Raw genomic sequence first — 27544 nt, 5'->3', positions numbered from 1 at the left:
AATAATAAGTTACAGCCATGGAACTTAATGTGGATTACTGTTCTCTTCCCAACTCACATGTCATTGGAAGGATTCACTTTTGTCAGAAATGTTTAACCTCATTATAATTAAAGGCATTATCTTCAAACACAGGTTCTTCAATTAATGGTTTTGGTTTGTCAATGTAATTATTTCAATTGGTTTACTATGCAAATTCTGTGACTTTCTGAATTCATCTCAGACGGAGATTGTTAAGCCAGTATTATACTGACTGTGCCAAGCTGTTCTTTTCTTCAAAAAAAAAAAAAGAATTATCACAAAATTATCCACAGAGGACTGTGCTAGTATCATGTCTGACAGACAAGAATGTGGGACCAAAAATTACTGCACTTTACTCGGTGGACAAAAAAAGCTAAGAGAACAGGATATTCCTACCGTCTTAACCAGTTTCTTTACTGGAAGATCTGAGCTCCATCCCCCAGGGTCCCGCACCCAGGATCTTCGGGGTTCCACTGTAACACCCAAAATTTTCACAGCTAGTTGTGAGAAATGCCCTGAACATACCATGCCAGATGGAGACAGCTAAGTGCAAATGCCGGCTTCACAGTATGAGCTAAAGTCCTAATACCACCACTCTTTCCCTCATGTGTCTTTTTATCTCCTTTCTCTTTTTCTGATCTTTTTTTTTTTTTCCTCTTTTGGTCTTCTGTATAAAAAAGAGCCAGCCACAGCTTCACCCCATAGAGGTTGCTAAAGAAATGTTCTGAAATGATCTGCTGCTGGTAGAGGTTTTCCCAACCCCAGACAGCGACTAACTACGTGGTGAGGAAATACTTCATCCTCTTCTGGCTCACAAAATTAACCTCTTTGGGCAGCACGGCTGTGAGCAGAAAAGGCCGTGTGTCTCTGGTGGGGTGAACAGACATCGTGGATTATCTAAGGCAGGCCCTCAGCTCTCTCTGTATGCAGGTATGCTAATGATTTTGAGGAACCTTCATCTTTTAGAAGGTTCACATCATCTTTCTGAAGGGCAGGTTAGAACACCGTGACCTCTGTCCAGACTGCAGGATCGTCTTCTCATTATGGGCAAAGAAACTTACCCATTCTCATACACCTTGGAAAAAAAAAACCCCAACAATTAAGGAAGGGAAGCTCTGACCCAGGCCTTGAGTCTTGCCCTGGGTCAGGCATGCCCCAGGGAGGAATGTGCCCTCTTCAGGTTAGCCAAAAAGAGAGCATGGCCTTCATCATAGTTAAAAAGCTGTTAAACTCTAGTCCAAAATTCAAAAGTGAAGCTCAGAAGCAGAAGCTACACTTTGCTTTTTTTGCTGCTCTTTTTATTTTCTTTTTTTTTTCTGTGTTTATCTTCTTTTGTTCTGAAGGACACAGACTGCAACAACAGCATCTATCTAAACCGCTTTTACTTTTTTTTGTCTGTCCCAAATGGACAGCAATTACCATCTAAAAGCTGTGATATAAGAAGTCTATTTCTAAAAGCTTTAGAGCAAAAGCAGAGAGTAATAGAAAAAAATGCTGTTTAAAATTAGACTTGTTTAGTTCCTTATATGTCATAAAGTTTAACTGTGTTCTCTTTTCATTTCTGTATCTTTAATAAAAGTTAAAAAGATTTTGGATAGCGTTTATTATGATGGTACTCAAATTCTGAACTTTACTTAGCTGTTCATGGTACTACAAAGTAACAAGGTTATGAGAAGAACTTTGTGAAGCCCAGCCAACCTATTCCATCTGAATTAATGCAGCACTACTATATTTTTCTAGGTTTTCTATTAGCACCTGTCATGGTGCTATCCAAGATCCTAAACAGTCTTTTTAGAAAGAGAATGCCATTAAATGACTTTAATAACACGCTGGATATAAATTAACCTTATAAAATGGGGTTTTTAAGGTTTTCAAATTGTAGTGCCCTCTCTGCTTTCAGAATCCTACTAATATATGTCTTCCCTTATCTTTTCCTTGTAAGATTTAAAATTAATTCCTCTCTTAAAAAAATGCATTGATTTCAATCCCCCTGCCTGCATCTCTTTGTCCACCATGGGAGAAAGGGTTTAGCTTAGCTAGGTGCACATGTATCTTGTTCACACATCAACTTTTTATCTCCAGAACTGATTGTCAGAAAGTAAAATGCTGATTTTAGGAAAGTTTCATTATTTGAAGGCATGTACCTAACATAAATCAAACTCAGTTATGCTCAGAAAGATTAACCACCAGAAGAATGTATAAAGAAGGATGGATATACTGTGGAAAGCATGGAGCTGTTTCCTTTCCTAAACATCATTTGGGGTTCAGTTAACTGTTCGCTGTTTTTTTTAATGATGCTTTTTGTCTCAAAAAGTTAAATTCTAATAAGAAACATTCCCCTTTGAAGAAGACCTCCAGCAGCTGCTCCCAGCAGGACAACAGTGGCTCCAAGACAAGTTCTCCCCCAGTTGGTCTCAAGGGGAAGAAAATCCCAAGTTGGGCAATGAAGTAACCTGGATATTTGTGATTGATAGCTTTTCAAATGAGAAAGACAAGGTTTGGTCATTTTACCTGCAGTTAGATGAATATTGAAGTACTTGGGGCAAAATGGAGTGTTACGTGTGGCACAAAACCAGAAAACTTCCCATATTATGCCTGAACTGGCATATCCCAGTCTGGACTTTGTTGTTTAAATCACTAAAGACTGGGATTTAAAGTAAACCTTTACCTCATACATCCTGGGAGAGTCTTTCAAGCATTGCACTTCTGGGAAACAGATAGCAGCCCCAACCACTTCTTACAAAACAGCCCTTTAGTTCCTTTTCTTCTATATAAATCAACAAAGCAATGTCTATTACCCTGCTGTTAACAATGAACACAATCAATAGTAAATATTTATTATTGTTTTACCTGAAGTGAATTTCTTTTGGTTTGCTTTTTGATTTAATGAAATCTGATTTTAATTTCTTGCATTCATTTTCTGCACAGCTCTTCAGCTGTGCTTGTTGGAAACAACCTCTTATCTCCCAACACCTGCTTTGCCATCCCAACCTCCCCTTTGCCATCCTAACAGCAACCCGGTAAGCGTATAGAAAGGAAGGTATTGACAGGAATGTAATCATTAGGAAAGAAATCAGATTTAAAATAGGTACGCTCTAATTTAATGTCATCAATCTTTCTGGAGTTCCATTTATGGGAATGGATTTTAGAAAACAAGAATTCAAAGCATGAACTCAAAAAATGCTCATTTTGTAAAACAACTAGCAGTAAAGATGCATTCATTCATCACAGAAGTATTTACAGGAGTAAAGTGGCTCTTTTGAGGGCAATAAGAAGGCTTGGGGAGAATGTCTTGGCAAAAGCTATCAACACTCTCTGAACTCTCTTAAGTGCTAGAATAACATACTGCGTCAAAGTTTGCCAAACATTTGCATGAAAGAAGGAACACTACTCAGAGATAGGAAACATTAATAAAATGAATGAATAGATTTAGTCATCTGAAGACTGGTTATTTGTAATGTTCTCAGGAGATGTAGCGGGAGAAGCCTTATGTATGCAAACTTTAGCTCTCAGGTATATCAAGACTCGAAATTCGAAGGAGTGCTAGCACAAAATTTAAAGTTTTTCTCAATGCCAGATAAATTAGTATGCTGGGCCATGATGTTTACCTGAAGCTTGGAAGGTTTGGAAGTCAGTGTAACAGATATGTAAAACTCTCATTTAAGATTTTAACAGCCAACAGAAAGTTGCTTCTCTAAAAGAACAACTTAGAAAGAAATATTTTTCACATCTTTTAGCTACTGAGTCAGCAAAACCCTGGTGAAAATTCAAATTTAGCAAATAGACTAGAGCAGTGTCATGCCATAGGTATCTCAAGAGCCACTTTTTGGAAAAAAAGCATCAGCTTTTCACACAGCGATGCTGCCCTGGTGTCTAAACACACCATTCTTCCCTGTCCTACTAGGAAAATGGGTGCCATGTTCCCTTAGCATCTCATGCCCACAGAATCACTGACGAAAATTCAGGCAGGATTATTTGGTGATTGTTCCTTGGGAAAAAGGAAGGGTTAGGGGAAAGAGAAGGGCTTGGGAAAAAAAAAAAAGGGGAGAGAAGCTGCTGTTGTAAGAGTGACAGCAGGAGGCTGTAGTCATTAGTGGGAGGAGGAAGGGATGGGAGCAGATTTTGGCAGCAGCTTTTTGCACTGGAGACGCTGTGCTGCTTTTCAGGGTCCCTGGAACCCTGGACTTGGCCATAGCTAACCTGAGGCAGCAGCAACATCAGTAGGTAAAACCACCCAAGACTGGACATGAACTTGAGGCAATTTCCATTGTAAGAAAAAGCAAGAATTAAATATGTAGTGCAGATAACCTGATAATACCGAGACTCCTTGTGACAAGCAGTTTACATAGTAAAGATAGGAGTACATACTCGGCAGCTTATGAGAGTGAAATGCAGAAGGCGATGTGGAGGGTGTCAGTCTCTTCTCCCAAGGAACTAGTGATAGGACAAGAGGAAACGGCCTCGACTTGCACCAGGGAAGGTTTAGATTGGACATTAGGAAGAATTTCTTCACCGAAAGGGTTGTCAAGCACTGGAACAGGCTGCCCAGGGAAGTGGTTGAGTCACCATCCCTGGAGGTATTTAAAAGACGTGTAGATGTGGTGCTCAGGGACATGGGTTAGTGGTGGACTTGGCAGTGCTAGGTTAACGGTTGGACTTGATGATCTTAAAGGTCTTTTCCAACCTAACTGATTCTGTGATTCTATGATTGCCAAAATTGCCATGGCGTACTGTCACAAACACAGAAGTATAGTACAATTGCTTAAATAAGAAATTATGCAGTCTTAAGCCTACAATGTTTTCCAGGTCTGGAACATTTCCAATTAGGAACCAATGAATATGGGTTTCCATGGTGATTAACTAAAATGTGGAATGAACTTCATTTCATCATAATTGCTACATATTTGCAGCTGAAGTGCATCTTTCAGTTTCATCCTAAGATTTTTCAGGCCCTAATCACAGCTCTGGATCTGAATCTACTCATGAAACCTATAATAAAATGCAGGGCTATCCTACATTCGTTTTGGAGGCAGGAGGGTTTACAAGAGACTGGATGTGATTTTTGTTAAGGCATTTCATTCTTTTGGCTTTTGTTTGGTTGTTTGTGTAATCTTTAAAAAAGCAGTACATATTCTACTTTAAAAAAAAAAAAAAAGAAAAAACTTTAATAGAAAATCCCTTCTTACAACACTTGTGAAAAGCAGCCAGTACTTTGATTATGTCAGTAACACAGGGCTGCATGTTCCTGTTACATTTTTCTCAAAGCTTATATGTATGCTACAGTAATTGAATTTCACTATAGCTGTTCCATACCCTATACTTCCGCACATTTTACATCACAATACACTTGCCAGCGAAAAGTAACAGCATACCCTTTCACAATTTTATGGCATTGTGAATGTGTGCAGCAATTAGACTGTAATAATAGGATGTCAAATGCTTCTTTAATACCAATTCTGAAAGCCGTCTTTTCTTGGTGGAATGAATGACTATTTACAAACCCGTTTATCTTACAAATTCTGGTTGAAATTGAGGAGGAAGATGACCTGCTCAATTAGGCCCTCCTGCTGGTTCAAAATTAAAAGGCTTGCTTCTCTGCTGAAGGAAGTTGACATACTCCTTAGATTAGATTATATCCAATTTTGGACAAAAAACTTTTTCCACTGGTCTCTGAGCAATATAGCTGATCGTACAGGAAAAAAAAAAAAGCTATTTCTTTCAACTACTAAAAATTCTTCCTTGAACACGTCTTTTAAGGTTTAATATCAGGCAATTCTTCAGTGACCCATTGGTTGTCATGCCAAATCTGATTTCTGTAGATGGAAGGCGGCGGAAGAGTCGCAGATCCCCCCGGGGCAGTGAGAGACACTGGCTGGGGGTGGCCCTTGAGAAGGACACCAGAGTCAACTGCAGGGCTGCTGAGCCCCAAAATCTTGGTCAGTATGCTCCAAAATTGCAAAATCATGACTGTATGTGAATGGTTTTGTCATTGTATGCTGAGTTATTTTGGTACAGTGGGAAGCTGAAGGTGTCTGGGAAGATAGGATGGATTTCACAGACTTCTGAATTTTTAAAATCTGAGGTATATGTCATTCACTAAAGGATTAAGTTTTGTATAATTTGTCTTTGTGTTATCTGTGTGGAAAATTCTGATATTTTTCACACATAGCTCAAAAAATGGGCAGTTGGTAATACAAATACTTTAATTCTGACTATTAATAGCATTGCTTTAGTCCCTATAAATTTTTATTGCACTGTGGATCCCATTTCTTATTAGAATCCATTACAAAAAATACTCAGCTCCTCATATCCATTCCCCTGAATGATTTGCATACACGGGCCAGCAAATGCAGGAGCCTGAAAACTGTAACATAGTGCAATTTTACCACAAGTGATGGAGGAGGTATCTGGCTGATTATTATTAACAAGTCTTTCCCTCCTGTCAAGAGGCCTTTGAAAATAACAAAATAAAATACCCAACTGCATTGCTTTATCCTTTCCCTTTCTTTCTTTCTTTTTTTTTGTTTTAATATTTAAAAAAGACAAAAGGAATAGTTATTACTTTAGAATGAAAAGCCTTTGTTATACAGAGATGGAAAAGTTGCTAGACCAGATTGTTTAGAACGATGACATTTTTGCAGGTTGAAAGGCAACAAAAGTGTTGTTGCAGTTGAAACCACAATGCACAATTTTTGAAGCAAGCCTCTGGTACGCATTTTATCTATGACTAATGTGTCACAATGATCAGTAAAAGGATTCACTAATGAAATAACAGCTCTCTTAATCACTTGATTAAAGTTGCAATAGGGCTGTATGCAAGGGGTTGTGAGCCAAATTAACATCTGGCATGTTGTAAGAATAGAAAAAGAATAACTGAAGGTAAGTGGATGTCTTTGCAACAGGAAATTATGTTCCTTCTGTGATTATTTAAATTTATTTTCTGAATATTTAGGAATTGTTTTTCTTTAAAACTTACAAAGGAAAGTAAGCATGTGTTTTGAGGAAAAAAAGAAATGGAAATAATTTGTAGGTGGATTTGATCCTGTGACAAGCTTAGCACTGCAGTGAAATATCAAATGCACCTAGTTCTGATTGGATAATGTGAACCACAGATGATAAAGTATTTCTATTAAATGTTTATTGAAGAGTATAGAGGTGAACAAAGAAATAACTAGAAACAGCGTGATGGCTTGAGACTAAAGAAGCCTGATTTGTATTCCAAATTCTGTTGTTAAGTAATTGATGATCTGGGTAAATATATATTCCTCTCTGTGGTTTTGTTTCTCATGCCTGAAAATGGCAGTTGGTAATGTTATCTCATGATACAGAGCTTTGAGAACCGCCAATGAAAAGCAACCTGTAAGAGACATACAAATTATGGCCAAAGTTTACAGATTTTCTACACTTTATTTTTTGTTAATCATGAACGTTCAGTGTTATGTGTTGGCTGAGAATATGAACAGTGTCTTCATAACTTATATGCAGCTGTACAGGAGCATTTTTTCTGGGTAGACTTCTGGTACAAAATTATAATTGTAGAATAGGAAGAAGTAGTCTCTTCTGGCATCTTTGCTGAAAGAAGAAACTTCATGCAAGTAAGCAGGGCTACCTTTCATGCGTGAGATGGAAGTTGAAAAATGATACCAGGACCACCGGACCCTGTCAAACATTGTCTCTGAAAGCTACTGAGACTATGTATTAATTAGGATACGTCAGGTTTGATCACACATGGTGAGCTGTGCCTCTGAGGAGTCCCAATTTGTCATGATGCCTTCCCAGCATGTATTTACGGCTGCCTTTCCTTGTTATTTAAATTGAGAGGACTGAATTTGAGGGTGGAAATATACAGTGGTAAAAAGTCCTGAAACACAGTTTGTCTATAAAACCCTCTCTGAAATCTGCTTATCTAATAGCAAATGTTTCCTATTCCTTCCAGCTATTAAAAACCTTTACCTCCTCCTATCAGTTTTTGTAAATTGATTGAAACCTCACTAATTTTTCTTGATTCAAGAATTCCCGAAGCTTACAGACAGCCTGGTGAGTTACTGTTTAAAACATTTTTAATCTGTATTCTTTCCAGGTGCCACACAATGTTCTTTTGTAATCTGGGTACAAAATATAAACACCAATGGAAATATGATGACTATTATTAGAGTTCTGGTATTCTCATAAATATGATTCAGAGGTGGAAATACTTTTTTACACTTTGCATATGAAAGAAGGTGTGAGATTTTCCATAATAGCAACTCCTTCTATTTCAAGATTTGTTAAAAAAAATTCTGAATATTTTTCCCTCTAAAACCTATTGTTCAGATTCCCATCTAAAATTCTGCTCATTTTGCAGAAAGGAATGATGGACATTGTCAGGAATGCATCCCTTAAGGTCTGCACAGTGATAACATGGAAAATGAATGTGAAACTCAGCCGTTAGCATTTACTGTGGTGCTATTTATATCTTGGATTGAAAACTGCTGGTAAGGCCTGGGGGAATTATTATCACGGGATAATCAAACTCCCTGTTGTGTGTCATTGATTAATTATTTTTCTTTTTTTGATATTTAAATTGAAGGAAGTTTCCTAAAAGTTATTTTTCATTTTCTTTTCTTGCATTCTTATTTAGACATTTCTGTATACTTTTTGAGTTTTATATCTATTGTACTTGGTTTGACTTAATGTTAGTTGATCATGAGAATGGTTAATATATGAACATATAGGAAATAACATGAGACTGCTAAACTAACATAATTAATGATGCCAAAAATGGCATATTCCAGTCTGTGAATATTATTTCCTTTATGTATTAAATGAAAAAAAAAAAAAGATAATCAAGAAAAACAAGAGAGAAGAAAAGTAAATCTTGGCTATTTGGCAGGAGCTTATCCCCACTTTGGTTCCATGATTTTGAGGTAAAGACTGAGGTTAGTCATGTATAAAAGCCATGAAAACTCCAGGTCCAGGTTGAGGACAATTCCTGTGACTCGGAAACGAAGGAAAACAGAAGCAGGAAGGTTTTATGCAACATTTACAGCAGTCCTGCAGTATGTTGGGCACAGCCAGACAGAGTATGGCAGGCACGGGATTGATCTGGGCCACCCCACTATCCGTGGTGGGGATCATTGGTGGTGGGCAGGCGTAATTTTTGGCTACCTTCTAGGAGTGTCAAAGGTATTTGGGGGTTTATTATCAGCTATTACAAATTATTATTAGCTATTACAAATTCCCAAATGAGTATGTAACTGGAAATAGAGTTGCCATGCATCTCTGTAAAGATTTTTAGTCTTCTTTAGAATTTGGCATTCAGTCATTAATTCCATACCATTTGTAGTAGTTATTCCTTGGAAAGACTTTCAGAACATACATGCTAGTGCTCTTCTTTTACAGTGCATAATATGACTGCTGAGGGGAGAAATCCTCCCTTCTCAGGCTCCCGTAGCACTCTCTGGATGCTGACCCTTACTCCAACGGGGAGGTCAGGGGACACTTTTTCAGATTAAGTCAGTTCCTTCTGTTACGTGGCTGACAAGGACCACTCAGTATCAAGGTACCTGCCGTGGTTCCACAGTACTGACCCTCCTACTTGAGAATGACCACCCTAAGTTACACTTTGTCCTACCCTTGGCTCAAACCAGAGAAATAAAGTGACTTATGCCTGCTTTTCCTCGATTTCCCATTCACCGAGGATCTTTTAACGTCTAATATAGGCTGATCCTTTGTGAAGGGCTCAGTCGCAAGCTGTACTACGTATCTACGACAGGGAGTTGGAAATCCCTCCCTTGTTTTCTCTAGCCTGCGCGCAGGACAGTGAGCAGCTGCTGATGGCCGGTAATGACCACTTTGGCAAAACTCCATCTCCACCAACAAACTCTTTGTACCAGCGCGCTGCGAAATGAGTTGGCAGGGAGAAGAACTAGTGAGCGATACGATCTGTTATCCAGAGTGAGTGAGTAAATACAGTCACTTACTTAGGGCTAACGTGTCTTCAATATTCTAGGCTTGAGCAGCAAAAGGAAAAGGTGTACAACTTTGATCTAACATGGAAAAAATATTCAGTACTGAAATATTCTCAGAGTTTGGAGCGCTGGCAAGTCCTAGTAGAGATATTTGTCTCATTCATAGCAAAATATTCATCCTCTCTTTCTCATGTTTTACCTTTTCTTTAGATTGATTCTGTTCCTTTGGGTTGTAATGACAAGGTTCTTATAGACTTGAAGCTACAGATATTAGTGAAAAATGATAGATCAACCATTATCTGTACAAGAAATAGCAAAAGGAGACAGTTCTGATATGGTTATTTAATATTTGGGGGGAAAAGATAACAAAAATTCTCTATTTTATATCTGTTGTGCTTGCATACTCAAAAAGCCATCACTGAAAGTTGCCAGGCTCAAATACATTTCTAATATATTTTAGTGAATGTAACATAAGGTATTTCTTATTCCTTGATGCCTAACATAAAAGTCCCTACGTGGAATAGTGACACTCATGCAAAACAAGAGGAATCAGGGTCCTTGAAGTTCTAAAGAGATGTTTTTTTTCATGTCTGCCATTGCTTTTCTTTCTTCTAGTTGCCTAGAACTGAACATCTGGTTGTCACTAACACATGAGAAATTAATTTCTTACTACTCAAGCTGTTAACTTCTGTGGCTAGAAAAAACTAAAAATATCATAAGAAATGCCCAATGGAAAAAAAAAATACAGTCTCATTCAGGATGCAAAAGGGTTGACTTTAGAAATGACATTCAGACACTCATACTGTATTTCAGGAACTGTAAACCCTTTTACCGACCCTAACAACTTCTAACCCATCTTTCCTAACCAGTGCCCACTGAACCTCTGGGCATGGGGTACCTGTAGTAGAAAAGTTTAAGATGGTTTTCTCTAATGGCAGTGCAGATGGAGGATACAGCAGGTACCTCCAAAATTAATTCCCATTGCTCCCTGTTATCCCATTTCCTGTTGGTATCCCCCACTGTTTTCTAAAACTGCACTTGACTACAATCTGACTTTAATCACTTTTAAGAAATTGTATTTATTTGCCTCTTCCTTGGAGTCTTTCCCAACAATAAATGCTATGAAGTGCATGCGATGGTGCTGCTGCTTTATTTTCTCTAACAATTAGAAAGTATGATGCCAGTCCTGATATATTGAAATAAATGGTTGCTAACCTCTTTGAAGTCTTTCTTTAAATCCATGGAAGTCTAGTTGTGGAGCACAGCTTGATCATGTGCTCTACAACTCTAAACATCAATGAGGTCAGGGAAAGTCTATGCCTCTTGATCTGTAGCTAAGTCCCATTAGGGTAAAGTGAAAACTGGTGTGTGCCATTTAAAATTAATTGATCAGCCAGCAGGTAGAGACCCACATCATCCTTTGCTAGAGAGAAATAGTTGGGATTCACAGTTTCTGGTAAGCCATTTGAATAAGGATACAAATGTGTTTTCTTTCACTAGTGAACAATCACAAAAACTAGCCTCCAAATACAAGAATACCAGACTCTTCAAGAAAATGTGGGCATGTGTAAGGAGGACAGTGTTTTAGCACCAGCCTAGTACCTTGCAATGCCTCCTTGCTCAGATCTCTCAGCTTACTTTTCTTATGCTATCCTTGTCCATAAGCAAGTTTAGAAATTCCACCCTAAAATAGGATTCCAGCCCGGGAGGTTGCTCCAGTGAAACACATCTTAAAGTTACATTTGATTTTTTTCCTGTGTTAATTTCACAGGCATATGTTATTTCTCTTTCCTTCTCTGCTGGGGGTGAGAGCTTCCACTGTCTGTTCCCTCTGCACTTCTCTCATATTCTCTGAGAGGTCAGGTACAGAAATGAAGGCTCTGTTGCAGGGTGGTGAAACCCAGCTTTTTACCGAAACACTAAGCACTGTCCTTCTGGATTTAGATTTGGAGCAAGACAAAGATAACAAAAACCTAAATCCCTTTAGGGTGTTTAGGTTTGAGCTACTCAACAGTGATGTGACAGGAGACTGCTAAAAACTAATCCTTTGCCTTCAAACTTTCCTTTTCATTCCATGTAACTTTTTAGTTCCTTTTTAGTTGCACTAATAGTTACCAAAAAAAAAAAAAAAAAGATAATGATATATTATCTATAAGTCCAGCCAGCTTCTAACCACCAAAGACTAATGTGGGTAGCAGATAGGAGGAGAACCCTGTGATTTAGTCTTTAGTCAGAGAAAATTAATAGAATTATTTATATTCAGTTCTCAGATATCCCAAGACAGTTTCAGCCAAGTGGTCTGTGCATATTTAAAGCAGAGAGAGAGAGAGACAGCTTACATAGTTTTATTTTAGGAAGAAATACAGCAGAAGTAAATCAATTCATGAACTCGTTCTATCTTGGTGCAAAGAAATGCATGTCAATTTGAAATCTTCAGTGATTTCAGCAATAGGCAAACTACCAAAATAATTAATACAACTTAGAAAAAGGAACCTTGGCAATATCAGAGGTGTCTTCAGTGCTCAGAGTCGTAAGGATAATTTGAGTCAGGGGTAAACGATATGTAAGAATCTGGAGTCCTGAGAGAAGGCTTAAACAAAAGGCAAAGCCACAGGACTGTTTTTGAAGGCAATATTTCTATTTATCACAATTCTCATGAAAGCTTTTTTTCCCTCTTTCCAAACAAGTGTTAGACTGCAATGAAGCGTGACATGGGTACATTAATAGCACTACTAATCCACATTAAAGTTAAAACCTGGTACATCTCAGCCCCTTACAGCGAGAGCAGGAGCGGGTTCATAGGTCCCTTTGGTCCTGATAGGCAGTGTTATATATTTTGTTACTAGACTGTATTTATGTCTTTGCAATGAAAGACCAGCATAGCTCTGTACAGTCAACTAGTGGTGCTGTAGCGAAACTTTTCGATGGAGTTTTTTGCTAGTCCCCACCACTGACCATCAGTGCTCCAACACTTGGTTCAGAATGACAAATCTTTACTTCTTATGTAAATTTTAATTTGATTTTTGACTTTGTCTTTTATTTATTTTTTATCTCCACTTTAGGCTCAGATTTGAAATATAGAGATGTCCATAGCTTGCATTCTGAGTTGTGATCCTTAAGGAGATTTGACAGGGAGTACTGAGGTAAGTGTGCTGAATCGCTAAAATGGAAAGAGTAGAAACACTGATGCAACTGTCTCATAAATTAGGCAAGCTGTCAAATCAGCTGGAAGCAGGTAGCTGTGAGAAGATAGTGAAGGTCTCAAAGGATGGGTGGGATTACTAGCCCCATAATTTTCTTTTTCAAAAAGAGACAAACCTGGAAATCAGGGCAACTGGTATTTTGTGGCCTCTGATTTTGGCTGTTGCTTATATTCAGCCTTACACCTCCAACTGCTAGCTGGAGATTCTGCAGTCACTAAAGAAACTGCGGTCTCTATATGAGAACACTGTAACCATAAAGACACTGCAGTGGAGCTGCCAGCTCCCTACCTGGTGCTGTGGTCATCCGGAGAGAAGCCGTTTGTCGGTAATTGGCTCTATATTCCCTGATACGGTGGTATTATCCAAGTAACAAAAAAAGCCCACCTCAAGTGGGAGGTGGAGGCTTGACATGGTAAGAAACAGCACCCAAAGACTCACAGGGGGAGAAGAGGCCTGTGGCTACTGTTGCCTGTATCTGGTGAGTGTCCTTAGCGGGAGTTTTGATGACAGAGACTGAATGAACTGCATGAAATTAATTCATTTATTCTGCCACCAAGTTAGCTTGGTCTAAGTAGCGATGTACTCAGAGATATTTGCATTGTGCTGATCATCTTCTGTCTAAGCAACCATGCTTAGGGTTGTACAGCTTATTTCTGACGGCCCTTGCAAGACAAAGCAATCCATTGTAATTCATCAGCCTGTGTATATAGGAATTAATCTCATTTCCATACAGCTAAGGAACAGGTTTGTCTGGTTAGTGGAGGGTTTCACTGGAGCAACTGGGCTCAAAGTGGTAGCAGCCTGACAGTCTTCACAGGTATCAACTGCCACTGGTACTGGTGCTCCCCAGTGAGTAAGGGCAAAACGGGACGAAAGTGGACAAAGCAGGTGTGTAGAATTGGGCAGAATGGCTTGCCACTCTCTTCTGGTCTGTATGTCCTTGCAGCACGCTCAAACCGCCAGGGGAGGAGAGCGGTAGCTGCGTGAGAAACACAGGGGGCATATTTTTTTCCAGTATTTCTTTTGTGTCAGATGATTTCTAAAGTTAAAGGAATAAATGATAAGTTCAAGGGATTTGTAATAAAGACTTTGAGATAGAATAGTGAAATAAAGATATCAAGAAGAGACTAACTTCATCTCAAACTCAGTGACAGAATCAATCTGACATTGTAAAGATCCAGGAGATGTTTGAAAATCTGGAAGACAAAAGATCAAATTTGTAAATGCTAGGTTTTCCAGAGGGAAATGAGAGAGAAAAGAGGCTGTCATTTTATAAATAACTTTTAAAGGAAATCTTTGCGATCAAGTATGTGTGTGCCTGTTTTTGCAATACAAAGGCAAATCCTTCTGCTGACAAGTCATCAAGTGTAGTGATAGTAGACTTTCTGATCCCCCAAAATATGGTGAAGGTTTTAAAATTTGCCGGGAAAGGAATGTAGATTAGATATTGATCTGTGGAGTAGCTGGGGTTTGTTGATATAATCTGACCAATGGACTTGCATTCTAGCTACAGAATGATTTTTCTAGCAGCAGTAGAAATACACCAGTCTGCTCACATCAAGTATCCTTTTTGCTGCTGTTCTTTTGGTATGTCATTGGTGGATATGGCCAGAACAGTTTGCTTCTATACTGTGCTGAATTCACATGGTAAATTTGCTCCCCTTTGTGTTAGGGTATTCTTGGGAATCTTCTCTCTTTGCAAAATTACTGTATAAGCTTCACAGCAGCTGAAGCTTCAACAAGCAAAGGAGGTGCGTTTTTTTCTATTACCAGCTTGTCTTGGCCCATTGGGATCGCAAGGGTTCTAACTCTGGATTATCTTAAAAGGGGTGGCTGGATAACATAGAAGATTTCAAATTTTGCATGTTCTTTGTCTTTTTCCAAGTCAGAAAGGATAGGAGAAAACTAAGTGTGCATATACTGGTATATCATGTCCTTTTGGTTTTGCATTTTGGCATTGACACTTTCTAAACATACTTTCTCATACAACCAAGGTTGGTTCTTTCATTCTGAATTTAACAGGTATAAAATGCTGGGCTTTCTCTCAGCAGTGATCAGGTGTAAGCAGCAGTCATCTGCTGTAACAACCAGTAAAATTGCAATTGCCACTGGAATTCCTCAACCTTAATAAGACTGTATTGTGTGGCTGTCAGAAGGCTCAAGCACAGTATTTCCATCACCAGCAGCTCCTTCTGAACAGCCTCAAAATACGCTCTCTCATTCTCTGTGTAACGTGAGTATGAACAGTATAAAGAGCAAGGCATATATATTTAATTTTGCCCTACTGGTTGTGAATGCAAAAATAACAGCTTGATTTGAAAGGAGAACCTTTAAAAACTCTTTCAAGACTAAAGTGTTCATACAAATCACTGTGTTAATTATATATCCTAAAAATTATGCAAATAATCTTTTTAGTGGTGAATTAATCAATGTTAATCACTTGAAAAATAGCTTTTAAGTGGTTTTTTTATAAAAATGTGTCAAAGTATTTAAAATTCTCATGGTGAGCTTACATGTTAATAGTTCTGTTTTATTTCTTTTTAATAGTGACAGACGAATACTCCCTATGTTATTTTGGTGTTGAGCAACAGACACAGTAGGTGATCACAGGTGTAAACTTCATACACTGGGTTCCAGATTCTTGCAAATGTTTGTAAGAGAATCATTTAGATTTCACATCTTAATGTTTCATTTCCGAAGCCTATGGCACAATAGAAACCATCATAATGCAAATGTAGAACGTATACCAACTAAGCGAGATACATTCAAACGAGGCACTTGACCTCGTCTTTAGAGTTGTGGATATAAATCGCTGTCTAATATGAAAATATGGTATAAAACAGTTCTCAAGACCAGGGCATGGGAACGCACTTGGATCAGAACTTTTCGTCTGTAAATTATTTGACATACCCATATCTGTTTACTGTCCCAAAGGTGTATTAATTTCCAATACCTCCTCTGGTGAAGGTTAGCACAAATCTAGAAAGTGCGATGACCAGCGGTTGACTCCTCACTGTGCCTCCCCAGCTGTGCTCTAGCAGCAGACCCTGTGCTTTTAAGCACGCCTGGACCCAGCAACCACAACACTGCTGCTGTTCAACCTGGGGCTGTATGTACTTCTACGTCTGGGTCCATGATTGCACTCTTGAGTCCCAAAATTTTCCAATATTTTGACTTGGGATTTACATAACCAGAATCCCATGCAGCTAGCCAGCCATCACGGCCTCTCCCAGGACACAGCCAGAAAGTGCCAGCAGAAATTTTTAGGCATCCTCTCAGCCCGGACTTTAACAGCAGGCCCAATCAGAATCTCTGACAAGCTGTTTAGGTGGATTTGGAGGAATGCAACAGTTCCTATCCCCACAGTAACACAAGGCTTATGCATTGGCTACATGCAACACATCAGGATCTAGCCAAGACCTAAATGAAAATTATTAGTGTAACATTACTGTGAAAATTAAATCCTTAGAAATTATCTAGAAACGTATTTGATATGTCTGTGTGGGGAATGTATTTTCCACATTGAAGTTCATTTCCTTCCTATCGGTGACTATCATGAGGTAGGTGCCACTGTGTGAGGCACTACTAGCCAACACCCTCTTGATGAACCTCAGGATTTTGTACAGTATATCTGTAATGGTCCAAGGAAGTGCAAAACAAACTACTTAAAAAGTTCACAAAATTAAACTGAAATCTGAGAGCTGGTGTCTTGATACTCTCAGTTATGGAAATAAAGTTTCAATTCTGTGGGGTGTACTACAAGATTATTTTAGAAGTAAACAAAAGAGGACAGCAAGGTTTGCAAAGAAATGTAGCAGGTATTACATGTCCTTTCACACTGAGAATACCAAATAAAAAAGGACTAGACCTTTAAAATATGGGGCTACTATTTATTCATTCATTCATTCACACATTCCTTCCATAACCTGACTCAAATTCTCTGCTATGTTGTGCATTTAATGAAAGACAATTGGCAAAGTGACTGCAAAACTTTGAATAACTTAATAAAATGATTGTCTTTCAGTATGGTCATAGCTTTCAACTAGATACTTATGTTTACAATCATTGACTGCATATGCAATGCAAGTATACAAGCAATACAAGTACATAGCCCACATTCTATTTTCAAAATTTCCCACAGTTCTCTCTTACTTTAACCGAGATCTTTGACACTCTGAAAATTGGGCTCTAATTGATCCAGTTGGGTGAGGAAGAGATTCTTTGGTGCCAGGACCTCTACTGTAACGCATGAGCCACAGGTGCTACAAAGGTTCTTCCATCCATGCTGTAGCACGAAAAGAACTTCTTTCCTTGAAATGTTCTTGTACTTCAGGCATGACTTCTGGCTGATGACCCACTGAGACAGCTACACTTTTAAAGGGCTGCACGGTTTGCTGTGCTGGTGCTGTTCCATCAGGAAGCAGCAGAATGCAGTGTCCTTCGTGAAGTCCTTCAAACAGAATCAGATAATTACCAGAAATAACTTCCATAGCCAAATGTTCTTCATCTGGCATCAGACACATCATGGGAGACAGGTACGCTGTGCCATAAATAAAGGAACTAAAATTTGCTTTTCATACTTTTAAATGCCCTTTCATTTTCCCTCCCAGTGACGGTTCATTGCTGGTGTGCAACTAAAGACTGCGTTTTATACATACTTGGCCACATTACCAGTGCCACAGGAGGGATTTATTAGCATAAACTGTGAGAACTTTTTTTTAGTTAGCAGATAGCATTCAGTTCAGTTCCCTGAGTTATTGCAGTAGATACTACTGCTCTTCTTCAGGACTTAGACAAAAATTTTGTAGGATCAATTTCTACTTTCTTGAAAGAAGACTTATTATCACACACAACTGTCTAACTTATCTATGCCACAGTCTTTGGTGGTTAAAATAAATAGTTTATCAGAAATCTTTCTGAAATATTTTTGATCTTTTTATACAAGATTCTGCTCAGGAAGGAGACTCCATACCTTTGTCTGATTCATCCCTGATCAAAAGGAACAATGTGAAGGAGCCTGTAGGTCGGGTTTTACACTTGAAGGTGAAGGAGAGCTGGTAACCTGGCAGAATCCTTCACACTCAGGACTCAGAAATACTGATAATGCTAGTGACAAAATCCTAACCGCCCAGCAATGACTGACACAGACGTTATTTTTGCATATAACAGCCTTATAGTACATGAAGCATTAGTCATATCTTTAAAATAATTCAAGAGAATATTAATATCCCCCAACTGCCTTGTACTTAAGAGTGACAGGTGTGTTTAAATTAACCTCTCAAAAAACACCCAGACTATTCAGGACATGAATTTACTTCAGGATCACAAGCTTTAAGTGCCTGATCCTCCACTACTTTTGACTCCAGTGAAAGCGTTGATAGACCTTGCCCAGCCAGACAAGGGAAAAGAGCTTTTGTTCTTTTCCTAATATGCTTTGATGGAAGTCTTTTAGGAGGAAAAGAGCAGGAACAAACTTATTTCCCAGCCCACTTGTGTTAGTATGGAGTGCAAGAACTGGTAACGTTACTCTGAGTGATTTAAAACCACCATTAGGACTTAGTCTGCCCGAAGCATTTGCTGGTCACTGTCAGGGCACTACTGTGGCAAATGAAGAGTTGGCTTTTCACTAAGAAAAGGAAGGTACTGATGGGGAGAGTGGGGTAAGAAGGACTCATTTGACAAATGCAGTAACGGAAGCAGGATGGTGTCATTTTCAGAGCAAGTCTGTCAAGTCAGGTAGGAAAAGGAGGGGACTGGGACCATAACCCTGCCTGCGGCACGCACCTCTTGCTGCTTGTGGTCTTCTGCCTCTGTGTGTAACCTCCCCCAGGACTGCGCGGCACCCAAATTTCTGTCAGGCACCTCTTTGCAGTATATGGGACATGATCGTCAACATTATTAGTTCAAAAATTGGTGATGTGTGAAAAGAGCATGTTCTGGTTGGTTGTACTTCCAGTCCTGCGTCCGTGTAGTTTCGATGCTGTCTGGACTTTGTTATTGCTGTAGGTGAACCAAAGCGTTGCTTAACCCAACTATCATGCTCCGTTTCATATTTGTAGAACAGATAACATTTTTTGTTGTTACTCTGAAATGTGGGGAATAGGAGTATTGTTATATCTGCCTTCCACAGAGTTTAAATAAAACCCTAGCTTCCTTCCCTCTCTCAAACAAAAAAACCCCAAACCCTCCCCTTTCTATTGCCTGTTACCTAAGTAACAAGAAACATGGCTTTTCCTTGTCCATCATAAGGTAGAAGTTAGGTGAAGCGGAATCCAAATATCCAGGTTGCGTTTGCTTCACAAAACCTTTCGCCAAATGTGAATCTGAGCAAAAGTCTGAGCTGTCCAGGTAGCTCAGGAAAGGGGAAGAACCACAAGTGATCAGAAACGAAAATCCTGAAGGCATCGGGGATATAAAAGGAGATTGTATAGCCAAATGCCCACTTCAGAAAGTGTCTATGAATATAAAATAATCAACTAGAGTTAGAATTCTTTCCAAGACCCACAAAATGATCTCAAGCACAAACCTTTATACCAGAGGCCAAATCCCCCCGATGCAGAAAATATTTGTGTCCCAGTCTGGATCGTTTTCCGATGGCACGACGGCTCGACATGCTGCACTGCCGAATCTGGCTGTGTGGCCCCTTCACCCCGCGGGGAACAACTGCCAACAGGTCCTTGGCAGCTGCGGTTTGTGCCAGTTGTACCAGAGCTGCCCAGTTTCCTCAGGCCCTGGGAATGCAGCCGGGAGCTTCCAAAAGTCCCCAATGTCCTTGACTTGCCTTCCGAGCTCTGGGGACTCAGCTGAGGATCTTCTACTCTGTGTCTCCAGGGTAATGCTTTTATTTTCATTTAACCTGCGAATTTGGAAAAAGAAATGGTTTGACTGTCCCTTAAGAATCATTGTATTCTTCTGCATTTGGTCTGTCTGTGTTCTGCTCTTTCAGGGAGATGGGGGAGGAGTAAGGAAGACGTAGCAATTCTTTTCAGTAAATGCTTTGCAGACAAATATTCTTTATGGTTTGCATTAGGGGGTTGGCTTTGGACATATGTTGGAGCTTGGACAGGAATCTAATGTGACTGACAGTGACAAATGGTGACGTACTGTTCAAGGAAAATTAGTGTATATCCGCTATGATGAGTGGTAAAGACATTAATGCTCAAATTTATTTCTCCTTTTAAAAGATACTTCATTTTTTAGACATACTTTTTTCAGTGCAGTTGCAGCTGTCAGCACTGACAAGGCTGAATTTACTAACTCGTATCTTCTATTTGCACTCTGTAAAGAAGCTAAATTGCCTAATGAAAAGGCTCCCCGTTTAGATTTCCTTTTTAAATAGTGATGATGATAATAATAATAATAATAATAATAATAATAATAATAACAACAACGTGGGTTCTTCATCTGCAATTCTGACTTTGATCTGTCCAAGACTGTGGCTAGAATGAGGAAGAATGAAAGAAAGAGGAAACAAAAAGAAAAATTATAGCTATTGTTGAAACAAACACATTTTTTTTATAAATCTGGTTTCTGTCATGTAATTTCTTTCTTATAGCTGATAATTGCCAAAATATTATGCCTGCTTTGTATCTTTTTCTCCTTTCTTCTGTATCTGTTACTTTGTATACTTGTGACAAATAGCAGTTTTTCTTGAGTATTTTGCAGCGTAGGTTTGTGTATTTCTGGGTGGGTGAGTGTTTTTGTGGCTCACAAAGGGTTAATTCCAGCTGCAGACTTTTGCATTTCAGGAGTCAAAGAATGATTTATCCACTGCCAGGAGCTGATATCTATCCCATCTGTGGAAATGCATAACTCAAGCAGGTTCTAATGTCCCAGGGCAAACAGGGACCTGGGAATAGCAGAAAGACCTGCTGTTAAAAAACCCCACGGGAGACTTAGAGATGCAACTGTATCACACACACCGGGACCTCCGGGACAAAAAGGCCTGCTTAAACTTGTAAGAAAGGTCTAGGATGTATAACCTTCTATTCTCTAAGCCTATTTCCACACTACTCTTGCATTTCCAAACAAATGGTGCTCAGCTTGGAAGTAGCTTTTAATTCACTGTGCCCAGATCCTGCGTGGGTGCTCTCAGAAAAGCCAGGAAAGGGCCAAAACCCACATGAGCCTCCTGAGGTTTTGACTGGAGTTATTTACAAGGGGAATCCTTTGCTAATGTGACTATGGGAAGTCCAGTCAAGCCTGAGTGTCTAAGAACACATGGTACATAATGTGACGTACCAAGCAGAAGAATAAGCCATTAAATGAAAAAGGTGGTGAGATTTCCCCTTGGTTGTGAAGGTCAGGCTGAGCAGATAGTTTAGAGCATCCCAAAAGGGTGCACGTTAGCGAAGGTACATGAGTGTTAATTTTACCCCATATCTTTTCCTGAGTACTTGGCGTGAGAACATATATTTGTCTTTGTCTTTTCACATCAGACTTTTGTCCCAAATTGTCTTTCTTTTGGCAGTGTGCTCAACTATGATCATATCTGGAAAAAAAAAAAAAAATTCTATGTTGATTTCTGTTGAAATTTTTTTTAAGAGTAAGGTCTGAAAACAAACTTGAAATGTATTAGTGGAAATTTGGAGCTGGATCTGAAATTTGAAGTTCAGGAACAATTCAATTCTTTTGCTACATGTATTTGTGTGATATATCTCTGAATCTTGCTCTTTCAGCATAGGAACTTGGTTCAAAATAAAAATTTGAAAAAGTAGTAATTTAAAAAAAAAAAAATTCCTGTTCTCAAGGAAAAAAATCATAAGAAGTGAAGTCATCTTGCTTTGAAAGAACATTTTTGACCAGCCATCACACCAAGCTAATTAGGGTATTAGAACAGTTCTCAATATTTCTTATGGGGGTAATTCATGTTATGTCAGAGCCAACCCCCATCTCTACTAATTGGTTGGCTACTTTTTATGTTCTGTACACCATCAACTTTGGGTGCAGCTTGTCATGAAGAAAAGGACAATTAAAGTGGACTTTTTGTCCTTGCTTCTTAAAAAGGGTCAGTTCCAGATATCCCTTCTTCACCATCGTGGAGGTTGTGCAATCTGTGAGACAGCTTCTGAGAAATTTCCCAGATGTGAAAGTAAAGCCACAAGGGTGCTAATCAAACAATATTCATTAAGAATAGCAAGAATAAAGTAGGTTAAAGGAAAAGAAAAAGGCGTGTAATATGGAACCGCTAAAGCTCATCCAAATGCAGTCCACCTTGATGTGCTGCGATAGATGCCCTCCCTGAAACTAGCTCATAGTAACACTTGGTACAGTTAGAGCACAAAATGCTGAAAAAAACCACTCTCCTAAACGAGGGGGCTGCTTTAGCCCGATTTCCTTCCACTGACTGTCTACTCAGTCAGCTTGCAAGAAGACCAAGTGGAATATCTTGTAACATCCCTGTTTTATGGATGTTAGAAATGGTTCCTTATTCAGTCGCACATCCAGACTGAGGTTACGCCCGCAGTTTTGCAGTAGGATGTCTAGTCGGGAGTATTGTCTGTGGTAACGTGGAATACTCAGTGTCATAGATGTTTTCTTTTGTACCTGCTGAGTTTGCATCGTGTAGCTTTGGAGTAATTTCTTTTTGTGAAACCTAACCTGCCAAACGCCCCTTCGTGAGCTCAGAGCGCCAGGGTGAAGTGACCCCGGGGTGTTTGTCCGCTGTCCCCAGGCAGAGGCTGATTTGCATCCAGACCAGTCTGCCTGCGGACAGGGCTTCTTAGCTGTCTGTCGGTTGTTCGCATTCAATGTGGGACAGATCTGTTACAGAGTTCAACTAGCAGTCTCCTACATATTAGAGTAGAAATTGTTTAAAGGCACTATGTATGCAACTCTCTAATTGGAAAAATTATGCGGGCTGATTTATGAGAATGTTTAAACATAAACCAAGCTTTAACTTAGAACAGATATGATACCTAGGTCTTGTTTAGTTCTGTACTTTGGGTGTACGTTAGTATATTCAAAATAAGTCTGTACTCTGGTCATCTTGATTCCAAAAATCTTGCAACTGTTCTTCATGAAATATCAATCACAAATGGAAAACAATTACTTTAGAGTTGTGTAATGTTCCATAGAGGGTCACAGCTACATCCCTGACTGATCACGACCTCAAGGGCATCAGAATGTGAATGTGTGCTCCTATTTGTACTGAAAAACACAAAGTATTACTACTGGGACTGAATGAAAATCTCATCTATAAGTAACAGTGTTCCTAAACAAAAATCAAACAAAAAGGAGTGGAAATGTCTGTTTCAGTGGAAACCAGCTGATGCATCAAACAAATATTAGTATTTTTCTTCATATGCACATCAAAGCTCAGTGACAGACATCACTCTAATCCTACCTTTGCCTCTGCATGTGTCTTTATTATCCACTGGATTCAGCACCATACACCCACTCCCTAGCATTATACTCCTATCCTATATTTAGTTCTTATCAGTTGATTACTAGCTGTTTCTGATAACAACATATTCCCAGGATTCATCAGATATATTGGAGTTGAGGTTAAGTTTCCTTTCCTTGACCCTGCTGTGCTGCTGAGCATGCACTGAGATACAAAGCCCTTTTCTTTTGCTTCGTTTGATTTTGTAGGACCAAACTCTGACAATTCCTCGGTAATGTGTTAGCAGACAAGCTCAAATATTGTTCTGCATTTTCTTGTTGACTGACGGTTTTACTCAATTCCTCAAATGCTTCCTTCTATCAGTATGAAAGTCTCTCTTCTCATTACCTAGTAATTCAATGTGATCTATTGTCTTTCCCTATTCTCTTTTTAATAATATCATCAAGACAACCCAGAAATCAGCTCATAAAGTATTTGTATACTCCTACTTTGATTATATGAACAACACAACTTTTCATCTAAAAGCAGGAGTTTGTATTTGAATCTGCCAAATAGGAAACCTCTGACATTTTCCTAAAATAAAATGTTCAAATAATTGCTTTTCTTTGATTCATCAGTTAGGATTCTCACTGAGATACACATTATCTGAGATCAAGGCACGTGGTTGCACGCAGACATACAGTACCTCCTTCTCCCCTCTTCATAAAATTGTTACTTTTTCCCCTATGCGGGCACCTATAGAGCAAAGAGAACCTTCATTTTACTTTCTTTAACACAGACTTGTTTAGCTCAAGAATCTGGTGTGAGAAGGGACACTTAACCTGCTGCTACAACTCCCTCCATCACCACGGAACGCGAGACCTGATCCTGGGACAGGTCATTTACCACGTAGCCCCTGTGAGTGGGAAGGGAACACCTATGGCTGACTCAAGCCAAGAGCATTTTCACATTGTGCCTGAGACCGAAGGGGAAGAAAATGAGGACAAACTGTGTGTGTCCAGGTTTGGATATCGCTTGCAAGAACCAAAGTAGTTTTAAATTTTTCAGTTTTGTCATTGTTCGAAATATGAACAAGGAGAGAGAAAGGACATTTTACAAAGGAAGGTTTCCTGTAAGGTTAGACAGAGAAGGCTCCCACCAAAATGCATTCTGGGTCAGGTTCAATATATAACCTAGGTCAGGGAATTAATGTTTACTTTGTCAGATGAAGAACTGTATAGATTTTGTGCTGGCCTTCTGCATAATGTGAATTTCACAGATTCGTGTAGAAGAAACTCCTAAACTTGGGTCAGGCGCTAAACTTGAGATTTTAACTAAGCTTCTAACCAGCCGTGAACAAAAACTTTGAGAATTTTCCTTGCTTAGACTCCTAAAGAAGAAATATATTCTGTGTAATTTTCAGATGGCAATGTTTGTTTTTCAATATAAAAGTACATGCACATACACAGAAGCAAAACTTGGTTTACCTTAGTTTTATGTATTTTTCCGAAGCCGTGATTATCTCCAGTAAATATGACACCCAGCTCCCTTGACTTTGCCCCCGTTAAAGGGAGCAACTGTGTAACTTCCAATACAGTTGCCCAGAGCTACATTTGTTCTGAGATTTGTGCCTGAGACAGCTTTAGCCTGCTTTCCACAATGAATGTTTTGCATATACAGGGGCTGCAGAGACTACCAAGCAATTCTCCTTCTGGCCACTGGGCTGATGTTGTGGAAAATTGATTTCCAGTTGGATTCTCTCTCTTCCTCTGCTCTTGTATTTTGATTTCAGAATATCAGCCCGTGATTGAGGGTGAGCATAAATAGCAGCAAAGGAAGTGAGGCATGGAGGCGAGAGGGCAGGTGGTAGGAGCTGAAATGGAAACAGTGAGGGACAGGCAACCATACACGTACAGTTATACGAACAGATATGTCTGGGTATGGTCCACAGTCTCAGGATCTTGCTACGTAAAACAAGAACAAAATTCAGACTTTAATATTCTCCCCAGTTCTCTCTTCTCATATACCCAAACTGAACCTTTATTATTTTATTTCAATTTGAATAGTAATACAAGTGAAAGCAATCCTGACTTTGCAATATTGATTAGCTTTGTGCTTCGGGTATTCAGCTGAGATGGTATCTCTCACATCTCAAGCAAGTAGGATAGATGCCAAAATACAGATGACTCCAAATATTTAACTGTTCACGTGAAATGGAAGTGCTCCAGCAGAAGACAAAGAAGTAATTAAGAAGGGCAAGGGCTTTGCCTTATTGTCACACATCCTAGCACACTTTACTATTGTGGGCAGCCATTTTGTTGATGTGAATGCGATTCCGCAGAACACTTTGGTATTCATGAAAGAGTGTTTTTGAAGGAATAAGGTTTTGCGTAATATCTTTTCAGCAGCCTTAGTGAGGAAGATCCTCTGAGGGACAGGTTAAAGGAGCAAATGGAGGGTTAGGAGGATGAACAGAAAAGCGCTGACTACTGAGCATCAAGTAATCAAAACTCGTCAGTGCAAAAGATTTGGTCGGCAGAGCTGAAGAAGAAAGGGGATGGAGCACTGATTGTAAGCTTCGGCTAGAAAAGGCAAATATTTTCAGGCATGTGGCAGGTTTGAAGTGTGTTAGAGGGAAGAGAAAAATCCTGGTGGTGTCTGTAAACCGTTCAGTGAAGCTTCACTTCTGCATCTTGTGCACTGGATAAATAGATTCCTTTCCTTCTACTTTACCACAGAGCCAGGTGCTTATATCTCCTGGGAGGAAGATGAGAAGTGCAAATGCCAGCCCGTGCAGCAGAGACGGGCTGACTATAGGTCCCCTAGTAAGAACCGTTTAAGATGGTTTCTGGTTTCATGTGACGATGACATTTATGTAGAGGTATGCTGGCTCAAGGGCACTTTTTTGCTAATTTCCTTTTCAAGCTCTTGCCCACATACGTAATTCCACAGCTGTGAAATTACAAGCAATGCAATGAAAAGATTGCTCAGGTTTTTAAATCATTATTCTTATTTAAATGGTTAGTGGTTTTGTTCCTCTAAATTGTTTTAAAAGTCTGCTTGTTTTCAGTTTTATAAAGTCTTGTTTAAAATCACAGATTTTTTGACCTGTTTAATTGTTTCCATGAATGATCTAGAAAAAAATCTGATCTGCTTAATATTTTTGCATATTACCTACATTTTTAACAGTGTTCTGTACTTAGATGAACTTCACAGGTATGTGTGATAATTGCAGCAAATCAGAAGAGTACCAAAAAAAAATCCAAGCTGAAGAAGTTACCAATTTCATAGGTTTAAAGTGGTATCTTAACTGGCTCTGAACTGCGACTAAGAATCAAAGTGGAGAAAATCACCTAAATTTACCCTCCCCCTTAGTCAGCAGTAAGCTTCATAGGACCCTCCCCAAACCAAATAAGGCCAGGAAGAATGTGCTAACCACTGAGTGTGCTAAGAATAAAATTGAGCTGGGATGGATAAGGTTACTTTGAACTCTATATTTCATGTTTCCTGACATACCCCCTAAAGAACTGCAATTATGCCAGCGAGGCTGCAGGAGCATTAAACAGTTCTTTCCCAGTTCTTTTGGTTTTTGCTGCCTTTCCATGCGTTCCTGTCCGGTTTAGAGCTTGGCATTTTACTTTTTATTTGTAGTGTGTGTGGTTCTTAGGACGCTAGAAGAAATATGCTGAAGAGTCACTGTGAGGCATGGCTATTTTTGTTAGAAGTTGATACTTTAGACTGAGTTTTACGTGTTGCCTCTGGAAGGCCTTAGGTTGCTCTGGGAGGGCAGGAGTCTGCAGAGGAAACAGAAAGTTCAGAGGGGTGCAGAAGAAGAAGGAACAGAATTAGAAAAGCAGAGGACCTCCCTCCTCCTCATTCTGCAGCTCCTGCAAGAGCCAGCAACCCAGAAGTATTATCTGAGCTGCCACAGTAGATCTTGACCTTTTTAACAGAGTATCTCTTACCATCATCATCATGGCCGAGATTACAGCAGAAGGTACGGTAACTATTTTCAAATATAATTAACCAAAAATGATATGTACTTTGAC

General features: G+C 39.2%; 1 protein-coding gene and 1 long non-coding RNA gene across 3 annotated transcripts in view; one reads left to right on the top strand and one right to left on the bottom strand.

Moving 5' to 3' along the window:
• Window positions 1-17056: 17056 nt before the first annotated feature.
• On the bottom strand, window positions 17057-19785 carry LOC138689594 (uncharacterized). Of its 2 annotated transcripts, none has more exons than XR_011328509.1 (3): window positions 19698-19785; window positions 18144-19256; window positions 17057-17621 (listed from the first exon to the last, which is right to left on the bottom strand). It is a non-coding gene; the product is annotated as an uncharacterized lncRNA (long non-coding RNA). The 2 variants fall into 2 exon arrangements; XR_011328510.1 differs by having other exon boundaries at window positions 18956-19256.
• Window positions 19710-27544, top strand: part of TRDN (triadin) — a 239427-nt gene continuing 231592 nt past the window's right edge. Inside the window, 2 exon segments of the mRNA XM_069805163.1 lie at window positions 19710-19888; window positions 19890-19992. Coding sequence (XP_069661264.1) covers window positions 19725-19888; window positions 19890-19992 — 267 coding nt within the window. The 5' untranslated portion in view covers window positions 19710-19724.

Source organism: Haliaeetus albicilla, chromosome 17 (genome assembly GCF_947461875.1).
Source record: "Haliaeetus albicilla chromosome 17, bHalAlb1.1, whole genome shotgun sequence".
NCBI lineage: Eukaryota > Metazoa > Chordata > Aves > Accipitriformes > Accipitridae > Haliaeetus > Haliaeetus albicilla.
This window is presented reverse-complemented; position numbering and strand designations above follow the sequence as displayed.